The following is a 17677-nucleotide window of genomic DNA, read 5'->3' as shown; positions in this document are numbered from 1 at the left end:
GCAAATGTGGCCACGCCAGTACGCTGTCAGCTGTCAGTGTGGACAGACTGCAGCACTTTCCCTACTCAGCTGTACGAAGACAGGATTAACTCACAGCGCTGTATAGCTGCAGGTGTAGCCATACCCTCACAGTAAAATGATAAAAGACACGGTGTTTTTATCACCTGTGGATGAATACTTTTCACAAAGCAATCACTCTACATTTGGCCATCAGTTCTCGTCTTCAAAGGAAACCCACACAATGCTTTCAAAAGATGAGCTGGGGAGCTTAAATTCATAACTTTGCTAGCCACTAAAAACCATACAGACAGACTCTGGATTTATAGCTTATTACAACAATCTATAACCCACTAGCCCCCCGCTTTATCCTATGACTACAGAGGAGTTAATGGCCACTTCACCTTGAATGGCCCCTTAGAATATGTGCTAAATACTTATGCTAAACTATCTGTTCAATCTTGTATTTAGCTCTGATACTCTTCACTGGCCTGCTAAGTGAGGTTGGGCAGTTAATTCCCCTCTCCGTGCCTTAGGCCTTGGCTACACTTGGGAATTCACAGTGCTGCCAAGCGAGTGTAGTCACGCCGCCAGCGCTGCGAGAGCGCTCTCGCAGCGCAGTATGTACTCCACCTCTCCGAGAGGAGTAGCTTGCAGCGCTGTGAGCGAGCGTGCAGCGCTGCAGGCGCTGATTACACTGGCGCTTTACAGCGCTGCACTCGCTGCGCTCGGGGTGCGGGGAGGGCGTTTTCACACCCCTGAGTGCAGCAAGTTGCAGCGCTGTACAGTGCCAGTGTAGCCAAGGCCTTAGGGTATGGCTACGCTTGCAGCTGTACAGCGCTGTGAGTTAATCCTGTCTTCGTATAGCTGAGTAGGGAAAGCACTGCAGTCTGTCCACACTGACAGCGCACTGTCGTGGCCGCATTTGCAGCGGCATTGGGAGCGGTGCATTATGGGCAGCTATCCTAGCATTCAAGTGGCTGCAATGTGCTTTTCAAAAGGGGTGGGATGGAGTGTGACAGGGAGCGTGGGGGGAGAGAGAGTGGATTTTTGGAGTGCGGACACTGTCAGCACTCTGCCTTGCAAGTTCCAACCCCCACCCCCCTCGTCCACCCCTCTCTCACTCACTGAAAGCAAACAGCAGCTGTTTTTTTTCTCACAGACCAGATAAGCAGCCACTTATGGACACCCCCCCCCTCCCGCGTGCCGCCTCTTTCTTCAAGCAAACACTAGCTGTGGGCATTCTAAAGGGAGCCCCCCTGCCTGCCTGCCACTACTCATTCACAGCAAACAGTAGCTGTGTTTGTTTGTTTTTTGATAAGCAGCATCCGGAGTTCACAACAAAACAAAGAGAGGAACCTTCACTTAAAAGGATTATGGGGAGTTTCCAGAGGTCAATCACTGCGTAATAAGGTTACTCCCCGTTTACACTGGAACCCCAGTGTCTCAGCCACTCCGCACCAGCTGTTAATCCTCTCGGGGAGGTGGAGTACCTGCAGCGCTGTAGCCACGGAGATGCAGCCCTGTATGTGCATTGCCAGTGTGGACGGGGAGTGAGTTACAGCACTGTGGGCAGCTTTATTGCGCTGCAACTCTCAAGTGTAGCCAAGGCCTCAGTTTTCCTGTTTGTAAAATGAGCTAATTTGAGCTGTTTGTAAAACACCTTGCGGTCTACTGATAAAGTGCTATATAAGACCGTGGTGGTTTTATTATGTTGCTGTTATAAATGATATCTAAGGAGATACCATTGCTATCTAAGCAAGAGTCCAAAATTGGAATTGATGCGGAGACTGAACTGCTTTTTCTGCTTTTGCATGACCAAGCACATTAAGTCAGTGGTTGGGAAGTTTTGCACTCTTTCTCCATGTTTTGTCAGTTCCTTTGGACAGACAGGGAATGTTATCTTCAAGCCTATTAATCCTGCACCTTGCACGAACATGAAGTTCACTTACGTTTTTTTAAATACTCATAAAAAAGTGAGGAGGTTTTTTGTTTTTGTTTTTTCTTTGGTACAGGAATTATCTACTGTTTTTCACAGAAGGACTCGGAGCAAGTTACCATTAGTTTGCGGAAACTGGGAATTAAGGCAGATGCTTACCATGCAAATCTGGATCCCAAAGATAAGACCAAAGTTCACAAGGGATGGGCAGCCAATGAAATACAGGTTAGGTATACAATTATTTCTATAGAATTATCTGACTTAAATAACTATATAGATCAGTATCCTGATGGTTTAATGGTTATACTCCTGTTTCAGGTCGTAGTGGCAACAGTTGCATTTGGCATGGGAATTGATAAGCCAGATGTGAGGTTTGTAATTCATCATTCAATGAGCAAATCCATGGAGAACTACTATCAAGAGAGTGGACGTGCAGGTATTGTGAACAAGTTGGCTTCTATTGATAAAGGGAATAGACTTACATAAACTAATAATATCGTGTTCGTCGTTATGCCATTGTAATATAGTTCACAGAGGGCCAGGCGGCCTAGCGGTTAACACACCCAGTTTCTAGTCTCATGGTTCCCAGTGGGAAAGGCCTTCAGTCCAGTTCCTAATCCCTGTATGTGGCTTATCTTCACGTCAGGGTTCTTAACATCCTTACCCTCTCCTTTCTAGAGTGTATAAGGAATAGACACTCCTTATACACTGAAAGGGGTGGGGTGGAAATGAAGTTTATGCCCCTCCTGCAACAAGGGCAGTTGGTAGGGGAGCCCACGTCCTCCCCAGCATCTCCAAGTCCAATATAAGTAAAAGAAAAGACAACTAAACCTTCAGCCTCAACTAGTCTCAGCAGGCGGTCTTCTTCCTCACATGGAGGCTTCTTTGGCACCCTTATTCAGGAGCCTGCAGGTTAAGTCTGTCTTCCTCCCCCTTCTGAGCTGAGTTGTTCCCCTTTTAAGCTTCCTTTCCAGTTGAAGTGTGCTTTGTAGGTCTGGAGGGGTGGGCCCAGTATTGTCCCTTCAGACCCAGTGTGGGGTTTGTACATCCCATCACAGCCTTGTAATTGCAGTATGTTGACACAGAGCATTAAACAGTAATAGGTCACCAGGACCAGATGGTATTTACCCAAGAGTTTTGAAGGAACTCAGATATAAAATTGCAGAACTACTAACTGTGGCATCAAGTATCAGGGGGTAGCCGTGTTAGTCTGTATCTATAAAAACAACAAGGAGTCTGGTGGCACCTTAAAAACTAACAGATTTATTTGGGCATAAGCTTTCGTGGGTAAAAACCTCACTTCTTCAGATGCAATCTCCCTGGTCATTCTATTACAGATTTAAAAGTCACTATCATTGAACAAAAAAACTTCAGAAACAGAAAGAGAAACAGCAGAACTAAAATTCATTTGCAACTTTAACACCATTAATCTGGGCTTGAATAGGGACTGGGAGTGGCTGGCTCATTACAGAAGCAGCTTTTCCTCTCCTGGAATTGACACCTCCTCATCTATTATTGGGAGTGGACTACATCCACCCCAATTGAATTGGCCCTGTCAACACTGGTTCTCCACTTGCGAAGTAACTCCCTGCTCTCCATGTGTCAGTATATAATGCCTGCATCTGTAACTTTTACTCTATGCATCTGAAGAAGTGAGGTTTTTACCCATGAAAGCTTATGCCCAAATAAATCTGTTAGTCTTTAAGGTGCCACCAGACTCCTTGTTGTAACTGTGGCATATAACCTATTACTTAAATCAGCTTCTGTACTAGATGACTGGAGGATAGCTAATGTGATGACAATTTTTAAAAAAGGCTCCAGAGGCAGTCCCAGCAATTACAGACCAGTAAGCCTACTTTCAGTACCAGGTAGATTGGTTGAAACTGTAATGAAGCACAGAATTATCAGACATATAGATGAGAATGATTATTGGGGACGAGTCAACATGGCTTTTGTAAAAGAAAATCATGCTTCACCAATCTACTAGAATTCTTTGAGGGGAGGGGTCAACAAAAGGGTGATCCAGTGGATATAGTATACATGCTTAGTACCATTCCCAGACCTGAAGAGGAGCTCTATGTAAACTCCTTTGATTAAGGAGCAAAATGTTAATCATCTGTATTTTTCTATTTATATAAGAATACAGTAAAGTCATCTATCTTTTTTTTCCTAAGCTTTATGTGGTATTAAATTCTTAAAGTTCTCTCAGTTAATAGAGTACGCCAGATTCTCTGTCATACAGCTGTGGAGCCTTTTTGCATACACACTAGTATTTAGGGGCAGAATTTGTTCCATTTTATATGATCTGTGTGATTGCTTTGACACTCCCCAGGGTTGTGAGGCTCCTCACCACTACCTGCCCTTAGCATAAAGTAGTCTTTCTTTGCCTGCTGTGGATCAGTGCTCTGAAACCAACAGCCTCTGGGAGCACAAACACTGTCATCCAGGCCTCTGCAGACCTCACTCTCTCTGTACAGGTAGCGATGGGTACACACCAACCCTGAATGCTCGGAGCATTCCCTGCTGCCTCCAGCCTCTTGTCCCTCAACACTCACGGAATTACTGGTCCTGTTAGTCCCAGTTTAAGATTCAGTTTAGGCCCAACACTTGGCTTAATACCACAGCTCTTAAGTTTATTCTTGTTTTCAGTATAAATATATCTATCATCAAAGTAATGGAGATTCATGTAATAGGGAGTAAGAATATTGGAAGTGATTACATATAAAACATAAATGCAACACCTAGAGCAGTAGTTCTCAAACTTTTGTACTTGTGACCCATTTCACAGAGCAAGCCTTTGAGTGCGACCTCCCCATATAAATTAAAAACACTTTTAAATATATTTAACACCATAATAAATGCTGAATGCAAAGCGGGGTTTGGGGTGGAGGCTGACAGCTCGTGACCCCCCTCATGTAATAACCTCGTGACCCCCTGAGGGGTCCTTGCCCCCTGTTTGAGAACCTGTTCTAGAGACTAAATTAACAGATTAATCTGTTTAAAGAAGTTTATTTCACTCAAAGTTCTCTTCAGTATTTTCAACCAAGCCTGTTGAGGCACCTTTTTCATGAAGGAAAATGCTGTCCTTTTACTCCCTCAGTGGAGGATGACTGGGCATCCCCTTTGTCTCCCCAAATGTACTCAAGAAAAACTTTGATATGCACCTCAAGGTAATGTTTTCTTCCTCTGCTTTTTCTCTCTTCCTGTTGGTTCATTTTACAATCCATCATTTTCATTCACTTCAGAGTGGTGAAAGGGGACCTATTGTGAATGGGACAATATTCAATTTACATCTAAATGGGTAGACATCTCCAGTCTGTCAGGCAACCTCCTTGATATAGACTTTGAGAGCATATTTTTCAGGGTGTGTGTGTATACATAATTCCTTACATAGTATCTGCATACATTTCACAGTGATAATGATGACCAGTGTGACACTGGCTTTCATTTTGAGATCTCACTGTACGTTCTTGGAACCAGAATGTACATACAGAATCCAGAGATTCCTGTAAATCCTCTGCACTCCTTTGCCAGTTGGCATTAATTAGTTTTCGGGTCACAGTTGCATGTTCATAAACCATTTCTTTTTTGTTCCTAACTTGTGAAAAGTCTAAATGAGAAGTCTAAATGGTGTTGTTTCAAATGCATTGTAGGTCGAGATGACCAGAAAGCTGACTGCATTTTATATTATGGTTTTGGAGATATATTCAGAATCAGTAGCATGGTAGTGATGGAGAATGTGGGGCAACAGAAACTATATGATATGGTATCCTACTGCCACAACACGAACAAGTAAGTTATTCTGGCTTTCTGATTGTTTGTTTTTTATTTTTTTAAATATCTATAAGCATGGAAGAAAAGTTATTAATAAGGAACAGTCACATACGCCAGGATTTGTATATCTGAAGCTCATCACATTTTATCTAGCATATGAAATAAGAGTGTTAACTTACCACTCACTGTCTCTCGCTGTTTTAAAAATGTGCATGGAAGAAGTAGTAGTTGTATTACAGCTGTAATACAAGTCAGCCTAAAGCACGTAGGTTTCAAGCCCCTTTCAGTGTATGTAGCGGAACATTTTGCTTTTTTTTGCTTTGAGATATCAATACATAATAGTCATACTGGATCAAAATCCTGTTTAATCTGATATGCTTCAGCAGAAGGTGGAACTCCTGCCCTTGACAATGTTCTTGGCCAGTTAGTGAATACTGTACAGCAGGGGTAGGGGAAAATCTTCTTGGCCTAACCTAACAATCCAATTGATATTCTGAAGCATTAGAATCAATCAATAGTCCTTGTCATTTTCATCCTACTTACTGGAATTGCAGATGCTGTTCATTTTCATGTAACTAATCTTCTTTCCTATTTTAAATAAGCTGTTCACTCAACAGTCATAGCAGTGAATGCCATAGATATTCATATGTTGTGTAAAACAGTATTTCCTTCATCAGTTGTGTACTTCTTGAGTGACCCCTTTTTCTTTTTATGAGACCAGGTAGGATCACTTAAGTCACTTTCTTTGTACCATTCATTTGATGTAATATATATGTGCATCTGCATTTTACAATCTGCTCTTATTCTTGCCTCATCTCTAAAAATATATCTATACTCTCAGGTGTCGCCGTGTATTGATTGCTCAGCATTTTGATGAAGTGTGGGATTCTGCAAACTGCAACAAAATGTGTGATAACTGCTGTCGAGAGAAGCTTTGTAAGTAAACTGATGTTTAATCTGAAAGCAGATAGTAGGGTTACTATATGCTTCAAAGAAATGTCCAGTCTAGACAAGGTGTTTAAAGCCTTCTGAAAGGGGAATTCAACTAATAGGTCAATCATATAGGCAGGCTAGTAGCACTGCCTATTAAGGTTGCTCGACACATCCCATTGTAAGACCCTGTTTTAATTTGCTTATAAATTTGCCTAACTTTAACCATTTGGGCCAGAATGTTCTATGCTGCTGGGTATCTTCCTTAAGCTGAATTTTTAAATTTCAGCCAAAACAGTTCAGCTGTTTTCAAGAACTAGACTAAAGGAGAACATGTTGTTTTGCCCATGTTAAAATATATTCTGATGTCCTTTTCTTTGAAAAGCTCTAGTGCCCTAATGCTTTGCAGCTGGCACTTGAAATTTGGCCAGGGGTAGCTTTTGTGTCAGATGTGCCTTTTTGCTGTCCCTGTGCAAATCTGCCCAAATTTGCCTTCTCTTTGAAAAAATTAAGTTCACACATGTAGAGACTTTAGAATTCAGCAGCTAAAAATTCTGAAGATTCCATTCACACTGGGCATGCTCCAGCCCCCAGGCCTCCTATGTGTGATCAAACTGCACATGTGTTCCCCACAGAGCACTGAGCATGCTCTAGTCCAGGGTTGTGGATGATCAAAAGGACTTTCCCTGTAATTGCTGCTCTGGACTGAGCTTGGGCCAGGCTCTGGAACTGAGAGCAGGGAGGCTGTCTGGGCTGTGCTCTCAATGTCTCTCTGCTGGTGCCCAGGCTGTATGGAGGAGAAAGGTGCCTGATTTAAATGCAGAGGGGACTAGGTGGAGATTGGGGGTGAGGGAAAGGAGTTGGGTGGGGGAAGAGAGAAACTGGGAGTTGAGATGTTTGGGACTGACTGGGAAAGGAGACTGAGAGTTGGGATGGTGGGGAGGCAAGTCTAAGGAGTGCAGATTGGGACTGTGGTGGGCAAGGAGAATGGGATTGGGATGAAGAGCCAGGACTGGGATAGGGACAGGTTGGAGGGGATGGGACTGAAAGAGGAACAGACAGAAGGGTCTGTGCCCACTAGAGCATGCTATTTTCCAGAGCCTGGAATGGAATCAAAGACTCCAGTATCTCACCATTCCTCTGCTATCAACAATTAAACACACTGGCAAAGTGTGTGTGTCATCCCCCCCGTCTAGTGCTGGTCCACATAGAGGATGACCACCTACAATTATTCTGTTACTTTTGCACTGAATGAGGCAGGTCCCATGGGAAAAGTAGTGTGTGATCATGTATTGAAAGACTGATCGCATTAGGGCTACAGGCTTGTCATGATGGTGAAAAAACTCATGGATACTGTGGCTTCTCTGTTTGACTACTCTGTGGAAAGGTTCTTGGTGGGTCTGGGGGGAGGAGAGAGGTTGGAGAGCAAGCCCACCTTGCACTCACCCTACAGTGGCAGTTCCTATCCTATGGGGCGGGGCGTTGTGGGCTGGCACGTGAGATTGCAGTGCCACTCATGTTTGGCTCTGCCACCCCTCTGTGACAAGTGGTGAGATGGCCGAGCCAAATCTGAGTGAGTGGTGTTACAACCAGGTGCACAGGGTTGCAGCACCATTCACTCAAATTTGACCCAGTCATGACAGAGCCGGAAGGGCCAAACCTGAGCAGTGCTGTCATCCCGAGTGCCAGGTCACAACACCCGGGGTAGTGAGCCGAACCAAGCCCTGCAAGACACAGGAGCTACTGCCACCTGTGCTTGAGGTGTGTGGGGCAGGCTCATGCCCTGCTTCCCAGGATCCCCCTCTCACCAGCCCAGTATTATTATTGCAGTGCCAGAGTAGAGGTGCTGCCGCAAGCAGTTGGTGCCTCTTTGGTGTGGTGAGGAGGCAATGGAGGACAAGGGCACTGGGACACTATAATTTTGAAGTAGGATAGTTAAATTTCATTTGTCAGGGCATTTTTTTTTTTTTATCAAAAATCACAGAGCAGTCACTGAACCTGTGACTTTTACTAAATTAACTATGACGACTCTGATTTGTGATTTTAAAAAAGTGCCATGACAAATCTGCAGCCCTAACCATCATACGTATACACAAGGGGGCAGAACGAAGGTTACAGGCAACCTTAATTCTGGCATTTTGTAACTTTTGAGTGCTTTTCTTTGCAATCTCTTAATAATGTTTTTTTTAATGTAATTATATTAAGAATACAGGGAGTACTCAAAAAGGAGGGAATCTAAACACAGCAATCCTACCATTTACATAGCACCTGTCATCCAAAGATTTCAGAGCGATCTAAATATCGCAATAGCCCTGTGTAGTATCAGCTTGGAGTAAATCACAGAGAATCCTGATTCTCAAGTCCCCAGCTCTGATCACTAGATTACCTTCCTTCCCTGTACGCACTTTTTTTTTTTTTTTCTTCCTTCAAATGATGGGCTGGGAGAGACACGTAGGAAGATTTTTGTATTACTTCTTTGGGATACAATTTTTGGAATTTGCTTGTATACAATACTATTTTTTTATTTTTTTTGTAAGTATTGAAGTATGAGATGAGGCTTGAACAGTAAAGTTTAGATCTGGAACTGAACGTAAGCCAAGTTTGGATATTCAGATCTTGGGTTTTCGTTTGGACCTGTGTCTAATAAGAACTGGTCAGTGAAAAATATTTGAAGGATGACCTGTCTGATTGCTATTTTATTCTCAGTCTTCTGACACAGTCATGCCAGTGGGGAAACTTACCTTAGTAACATTAGGTTGGGGTCTGTGAAACTTGCCATGAAAAAGACACTCCTTTCAGTGGCCCACATTGGATGCTATTACAGTCTGTCTCAGCCATTTTTATCCATTTTCCCATTGGAATAAATTTGTTTGAGACTTTTCTGTTTAAAAAAGTGTGTATTCTGTCTCTAGTCTGTAAACTCATTGAGACAAGAAATGTCTTATTTATATGCTGTAAAGCTCTGTGTAACTTTACTTTGCTCTGTAAATGTTTCAGAACAAATACCACTGTAGAGAGAGAGAGAACCCAGTTGCAAATAATATATTACTTAGCTTGTGAGTCAGCAAAATGCCACAAATAACAAAAACACTAAAGTCACACTACACGTCCAAATGAGATTTAAATTGCTTTTTACCCTAAATTAGGAGACTTATTCATGACAAGCTACTATGAAATCCATTTTTAAAAAACTAGCTGGATGTATCAGCTTTATTATTTGAAATGTCAGTGTTGTTCCTATTCCCATTAGAAAGTAGCTGGGAAAGGTCTTGAATTCTAGGTAGAATTTTAATCCTAAAAGCTTGAGTAGTATATCAGCATTTCAGATTACTGACAAAATAACCAGCCTGAACCTGCAAAGACTTGAGCACATGTCTTGAGCACATGTCTTGAGCACATGTCTTTATGTTCTGAGTAGTGCCACTGAAATTATTGACTATTCAATGTGTAAAGTTCAGCATATATGAAAGTCTTTTCTGGGCTGGAGATTAAATTATTAAGTACAAGCATAAATGTGACTTGTGATTATCATGTATTGTTCAAACATCTGAGTTCAAAAGTTTACAGCAGTATAGAATTGTTATATTTTATTGAAAAGTAACACCTCTGGCACAGTATGCTTTGTTTTGAAGTACTAGTCCTCTTCTTTTCCTTGTAGCGTTTGAGAGAATGGATGTAACCGGATACTGCAGGGATCTAATCAGAATACTAGAGCAAGCGGATAAGATGAGTGAAAAACTCACTCCACTGAAATTAATCGATGCCTGGCTGGGCAAAGGTGTGTCAAAGTTAAGAGTGGCTGATGTTGTTCCTCCAACACTCCCTCGTGATGAACTGGAGAGGATTATTGCCCATTTCATTCTGCAGCAGTATCTGAAGTATGTGTGACCATTCATTCTTTCCTTTGAAATCTACTAATTACAGTAAAAGCTGTGTTATCCGGCACTTTACCAACCAGAAAGCCCTAGAAACCAGCATTTCTGATATCTCCCAATACAAATCTTCAATAGGGTTGCCAGGTGTCCAGTTGTCCCTGCTGCTCCATGCGCTGCCCCTGCCCCAAGTGCTGGCTCCGCAGCTCCCATTGGCTGGGAACCGTGGCCAATGGGAGCTGTGGGGGCAGTGCCTGCGGGCAGAGGCAGTGCACAGAGCTGCCTGGCTGCGCCTCTGCCTAGGATCTGAGAGACATGTCGCTGCTTGTGGGAAGCCACCGGAGGTGAACACCGCCCAGATCCGGCACCCTGAAACCCCTCCCGTGCCCTAACCAGCACCCCCATTCCCCCCACATGCTGGATAACAACACTTTTACTGTACTATTATCTCTGCAACAGTGCTGTTTTGGTATAATATCACAGTAGTGGATGTTTTAGCAATTCCTTCATTTCAAAAGCTGCTAATCTGGCTATAAAAAGTTTGCACAGAATATTATTTTTTTGTTTACTCTTGAAAAATCCTCTCTCATTTTTAAGACAGAAAAGTTGAAAAATTAAAAAAAAAAAAAAAAAAAATTTGGCTTAAAGTAACACTTTTGCTTTTGTAGTTTTAAAAAAAAAAAGCAGCTTTTTATTTATTTATTTGGGGGAGGGGTAAATACTAAATTTTTTTAATGATAGTCCCCAGTCCTGCAAGGCACAGGCAGAGGCAAACTGGCTGCTGCACTTGTGCAGCACCATATTGACTGCAGTGAGATGGGCAAAGAAGGTTGCTTGTGCAGAACCTATTGCAGTATTAGGGGTTTACTGTGGCATGTGAGACTTAAGAAAACACAATGAAAATGACACTGCTATTCCATGTATGTGTGCTGCTTTCTTTTCAAAATAAGGACCTCTGAATATATGGGACTGACATCCCATGATCCTAACTTTCTATCATGAACAAAAAATGACAAAAGATTTACACACTTGACCTTTATGAGCCTAAGTGGACAGGAAGGTTGACTGAGTCAAAACATTTTTTTTTTTTCTCGCTTAGTGTCCAGATATCCTATTATTTGAACCCCACTAGACCAATGAGAAGTGCTGAAAAGTCAGCAAAATGAAATAAGGTATTAAGTGCCCACTGTAAGAGCCAATCCTGCCAACTCCCATTTGAATTCACTGATTATTTGCTTGCATAGGTGCAACAGGATCAAGGAATTAGTGGGGCATCTGTTCATAACAGTTCCTACATGTCTCCACATTTCTCCCTTATATCTATTCTACCCACTCTACTCCTGTTTCCAGTTTTTTCATCTGACTGTGGCTTAACTTTTGCAGAGAAGACTTCAGTTTCACAGCATTTGCTACAATATCCTACTTGAAAATAGGACCCAAAGCTGATCTGCTGAAAAATGAGGCACATGTTATCACCATGCAAGGGAGATCAAACAAAAAAAGTGTTGGCAAGGTATTTGTATGTGTATATATATTGACTACTTATATGATTATTTTTCCATTAGTATTCACCACAGCTGGTTAGTGCCTGTTTATGATGTGCAAAATTAAGAATGTGTTTTCCTCAGTGTATTCCCCCTCTACCTCATTAAATATGTTTCTTTTGATCCTTTGGCAGTAGTGTCTTTCCAATTACACATCTTAAGATGCAAAATGTAGGAGGGTGAGGAGGAGGGGGAAAGAAGTTCAGTACAGATTAAAAAAAAAGAAAAAGTTCAGAAGTGTCATGTTCTCTTTACACTTCACCTGAGCGGATTTACTCATTCTCACTGTGTGTAATGCAATGGAATTAACATGAATGATGAATGCATTTAGAATCATATTTCAGCAAGAATATCATTCCAGGTAATATAAATATTAAACCACAAGACTTGGAATTGTCACTGTGAGGTGTCTCTTACAGTTGTCATAAATTACGGATTCCATGTTAGGCATTATAGTGATGTTGATTTCTATTTGAAACCTTTTTGACAATAAGAAGTCGAAAGCTATGTAGCTATAGCAACATATTCTTTCCAGTTATACCTATACAAATCCTTAGCAATGCTATCCATTTTAGTTGAGGTAATAGGAATTAACAGCTTGTTATGTAACGAGAACTTGGACCAGTGTTTAGACTCATTTAAAAGAATTGTTGCTGTAGTCACTATTAAATATAACTGAATCAGTCTGTAAATGCTATTTCAACTTACCTCTCTATCCCCAATTAAAATACAGATTAACAAGAGTGGCACTTCCATTAAATTAGGGACCACTTACATTCTATAGCTATTTGGACATAAAGTTAAAACAGGTACAGATCCTGCCACATTTTGCTCATGTAAGAACTGTGCCATGTGAGCAAGAGTTTATAGAATCGGACCCTTAATCAGTTCTAATGAGGCTGCAATTGGTTGCTCAACAGCCATGTTGGCTTTATCATTAGCAGGAATTGGTCATTTTAATGTGTGAAATAATTACTCTGACTAGTCTGAAAATCTCAAGTATTTACATACAGTAGCTTAATAGAATGTGTTGTTGCTACATCATATGTATTTGTCTTAGATGTTACTGTCTTTTAAAGGGGTATTTCAGGTTCAGCTGCATCATTCTCCTAAATGTAGCACGTACTGTGCAGCATAATACACTGTTAATGCTGCCCTGTGTGCATTATCTTTTGAAGAAATGCCACAGGAACCTCTCACAGATGCTGTTATAAAGGAGCAGAACAATGGCCACAAAAAGAACTCCTCTTTGCCTCACCCTTAATAAAGCTTGATCATTATAGTACGTTCTCAATATGTACTGAGGAAGGAGAAAGAGAGTCTTAGTCTTAATTGAGCTGTGTTTATGATCCACAGGTCAAATCTCCTCAGTCTTCTAATTCTGGAGGGATGGGTGGAAACGTACGAGAAGACATTTCTGAGACTGTCCAAAACTCTGCTGCAAAGAAGACAAAAGCACAGAATCGGCGCCATTGTGAGAACAAACCTAAAGCAAAGAAGCTTAAGCTTGAGGATGACGACGACTAGCTGGTAGTCCTGTACTGAATTTTACAATGAAAAATATATCTAGGATCCCATCATTTCTGCTTCTCTATGAGAACTCGGTACAGAAGTATAATTTGTATTTTATTAATTGCTGCTTTTAAATGCAAAGGATTTGTGTGTTCATCAGAAAGGTTGGGCAAAAAACAAATATATGCAATTTCTGAACATACAAGCAGACAAAAATCTGGCATCATGCAGTTAAGTAGACAATAGAGAAACAAAGGGTTATCCTCAAAATAATCAGTCCATATCTGATGTCTCCTGCAGATCATTTCCGTATATATTGCTTTTTTTCAACCCTCTTTATTTTACAAAGCACACAATGTCTGATAGTAAAATATATTGTAGTAATGCACTTAAAACTCATATAAACGTAAAGCATCCTCATTATACCCTCTAGCTACACTGCTTCTAATGATGGGGAAAAGCAAACTAAACAGTATATATTCACCTACACAACAACAAATATATTTATCACATTATCTCTTAAAAATTGGGGTCATATCTTCTTAAATTTCTCCTGCTTGTTGTTCAGATGGAAAAATTACTCTTTCAAGATCTGTTTAAATGTTAGAAAAGGGTATATTGGTTTAATGGTTGTATTTTCTAAAGCATGTGAAAAAATTAGGTGCCCTACTCCTACTGAACTACTGAAAGTCAATGGGCGTTAGGCACCTAATTCCCTTGTGGGCTTTTCAAAAGCATGTTGTTTAAAACAAAAACAAATCAAAAAACCCCCACTTCATTGCCCTTGAGCATGTTTCTTTGGTTTAGTTCACGTTGTATTATTTGGAGTATGTACAAACAACAATTTCACTAATGAATCTGACCAAGAAAATAATAAGTCATTACCTTTAAACACAAACTATAGAACTAGTTCAATATACCTCAGCTTGGACCTCATCCTGCTCCCATTGAAGTCAATGGGAACCTTGCCATTCACTGAGGAATAATTAGGCCTAAAGTCTTACAGGAACATACATACTTCTGCTCCAATCTGTGCTGTGGTAGGATGTGGACAGTATTCTCCGATGATCTGTTGGTGCATCAGTACTTCATGGAGGACATGGAGCAGCTCTGGAAATTTGTTTTCCAGTACTCACACTGTTAAATCTTTTAGTCCTAGAATATGGCCTACATTAAATTTATCTACTGCAGTATGGCCTCTCAATCCTAATTTTTTTAGCTTAACCACTTTGTCTCTGAGAAACGTACATATATATTCATGTATGCACGCCTGTTATTTTTGTAGACAGCAAAGAGAACACAAGCCACTGAAGAATCCCTCTTTGTAGAATACTGCTGATAATTATTGACAACAGCTTAGATGATGATGATAGCAAACAAGGCAGTTTTTGTTCGCTCATCTGTCAGAAACTAGGAAGTAAATCAGTGTTTCTAGCAGACAGAAAAGAACAAAATTTACTAACAAAGACCTTGGACAAGATCCTCAGGTGGTGCAAGTTGGCATAGCCCCACATGTCAAGGGAACAATCAATGTGGATTTACACTAGCTGAGGATCTGGCCCCTCACATTCAAATTTCTACAAGAGAACATAAAAGAACGGTTCCAATCAAGTTAAAAAATGATTTTAGGGAAAGTTTGAGATGGCACTCTAGCTGAATGTTATCATTTTTGTTTGCAGTGACACCCTGGAAGCTTGAAACTGACATGTTCCTTTGACTAACTTTATTTTATCTTAAATATGCATCCAAAGGTTTGATGATGTAAGGTTACCAACAGCCCTACAATAACAATCAGGATGATCAGGAAAGCTGTGTGCCTTAGTCGATCTGAGAAAGGATTGTTACACATTAAGACAATTCTATCTGTCATTCCTAAATCCTGAACATACATGGCCTTGCCTATACTCATTAGAACTGTGCAAGTAAAAGCATGTTGCCTAATGGCAGGATGCTATGTGGCCACTGCAGGTTTTGTAAAGTGGCTTGTTAGGATTCATCCTTGCCTTAACATTGCCTAAGGAAAAATGCACCAAGATTTTTTTTCTTTGCATGCACATGCTTTAAAGTGTACGTATATTTTACATATGTATATTAGAGATGGACCCAAGCCCCTAGAACGTTGGTGAAGTTCAGATCTGGATCTGAAATTTGACACAAGCCCATGCCTAATATTTTTCTTATCCCATATAAACAGAGATTTTACACTTTACTACTGAATTTTGTCCTGGTGGGCAATCTGCAGATCAGCTACAGCTAAAGTAATGCTGTTGACATGAAAAAATGCAGATCACTGAAATTTAGTAGACAAAATTTGCACAAATAGATGAATCCCTTTAATGGGGTGGCATAAGGAAACTTCAGGGGACTGCATTGTTGTGCTGGCTTATGTTTCTGGGGATGGTTGTCCATAGCAGGTTCATCCTTAATGTGCTAAGTGTTCTTTGTGGCGCTGAACTAGTTAGTCAAAACTGTAATAATTACTGAGACCAAGATGATGCTGAAAAATGATCTATTAGATCACAGGGAAGGTTGGTGGTAGGACAACAACTGGTCTTGATAAATATTCTGAAAGTGTGGGGAATTTGGTAATTTCTGACATACAGCTAAATTTGTAGCTTTGGTATTTAACTTTTGACTATGATGCTATGTACACTGGCCCTGGAATAGAATTTGGAAAGTGAGTTTATGTATTGTTCAAACAAAACTAATTTTGAATAGTTTTTGGCTTTTTTGCTGGAAATACATTCAAAAACAGTTTCCAAATTCTGTTCCAAGTTAAGCATTGACCGGGCCTGAGGCTGAAGGTGTAGGAGATTTCATCGTAGAAGGGAATATATGAGTAGAAAATTAAGTGTTTTGAGAGATCCCCGCCAAACCATTACTCTTGCTTTTTGCTATAAATCCATCCTGGTGGCTTTTCCACCTATAAGCTTGCAGAAAGTCTAGTGTTGAATTTTTTTAGTATTGTACATTAACAAATCGCAGTGGATCAGAATTGAAGTGAGTATGGAGTAGGCGCCCAATTCTACATAGCATGTGGCTTAAGACCTAAAAGCAGTACTGGTCCACCCTACTTTTGTTATAACTTCAGGATATATATATATATATATAAATAAAAAAACTTCAGGCTTTTATGCTGGCAAGCTCAAATGTCAACATTTTTTAATCTCAAAGATAAGAGTACAAATGTTAAATTTGTCTACATTTAATAAAAAACATATGCAAGTGGCCTGTAAGCACCTGGTTGCACACTGACATTCTACCCGCACATGTGCACTTAAACAGGAAATATTTTCATAGAAGTGATTGTACTGACTTTTTGCACTTTGTTACAGAACTGGGCATTGTATTTCTTTGGAAGCTCACTATTTTGCTCCAAAATGTTGTGTCTTGAAACAATTGCTGTACTTGGTTTTATTTTGTGTATCTGAATAGTGTATTTTAACTGTATGTGCTTGATATATAAAAACAATACCTACAGTAGTGGAAAACGGATTTAAGATGTAGTCTTGTTCCCCTTCCCCCTCCCTGGTATCTGCCTCACTTCTTCTGTGCCATTATCTCTAATTTGCAAATGGTATCTGACTTACTGTTGTTTTTAACATGTAGGAGTCTCACAGAATGCTTTGTTTAGATCGGCTAAGCAGGAAACTACCATTCCCATCAGTTCCCTTCCCACTGACCATCTATGATGGATGTCATCCCATTCCCCTGGTTCATAGTGGGAGGAAGCAGCAACTCTATAGAAGAACCTGACCCAGCAAATAATCTTGCTCTGAAGGAGTGGTGGCTGCATGGTAAATTTGGAGTAGCAGGGAAGTTGAATGCAGGGGAGTTACGGGTAGAGCTCATACTGTGCATGAACAGGTTGTGAGTGGTAGATATTGCAACCAGATCAGGTAGTGCAGAACCTGTGGGCAAGCAGCAGAGACTGGGCAGGAAGCAACTGCAGAGGAGCCTCAATAGTACACTCCACTAACAGATCCTGGCCTTAAAACCAGAAAGCTCCTATTTGCCTCTAGCAGAGATTGGACTAGAAAGGCACCCAGATACTAGACCTGAGGAACCCTAACACCCACCGCCCTCCCCTCACCAAGCCCAACTAGGAA

General features: G+C 40.9%; 1 protein-coding gene across 3 annotated transcripts in view; it reads left to right on the top strand.

The window, feature by feature from the left end:
- The window catches only part of LOC101931024 (ATP-dependent DNA helicase Q1), a 30808-nt gene extending 13749 nt beyond the window's left edge, over positions 1-17059 (top strand). For all 3 annotated transcript variants that reach the window (XM_005296595.5, XM_042848912.2, XM_024103168.3), the window contains 7 exons: positions 2013-2161; positions 2255-2372; positions 5590-5728; positions 6552-6646; positions 10299-10518; positions 11896-12025; positions 13413-17059. In XM_005296595.5, coding sequence (XP_005296652.2) covers positions 2013-2161; positions 2255-2372; positions 5590-5728; positions 6552-6646; positions 10299-10518; positions 11896-12025; positions 13413-13583 — 1022 coding nt within the window. In that variant the 3' untranslated portion in view covers positions 13584-17059. The remainder of the gene's footprint in view (positions 1-2012; positions 2162-2254; positions 2373-5589; positions 5729-6551; positions 6647-10298; positions 10519-11895; positions 12026-13412) is intronic.
- The last annotated feature ends 618 nt before the right edge of the window (positions 17060-17677 follow it).

This window comes from Chrysemys picta, chromosome 1 (assembly GCF_011386835.1).
Source record: "Chrysemys picta bellii isolate R12L10 chromosome 1, ASM1138683v2, whole genome shotgun sequence".
Lineage (NCBI taxonomy): Eukaryota > Metazoa > Chordata > Testudines > Emydidae > Chrysemys > Chrysemys picta.
Note: the sequence above shows the minus strand (reverse complement) of the source record. Positions and strands in the feature narration are given on the sequence as shown.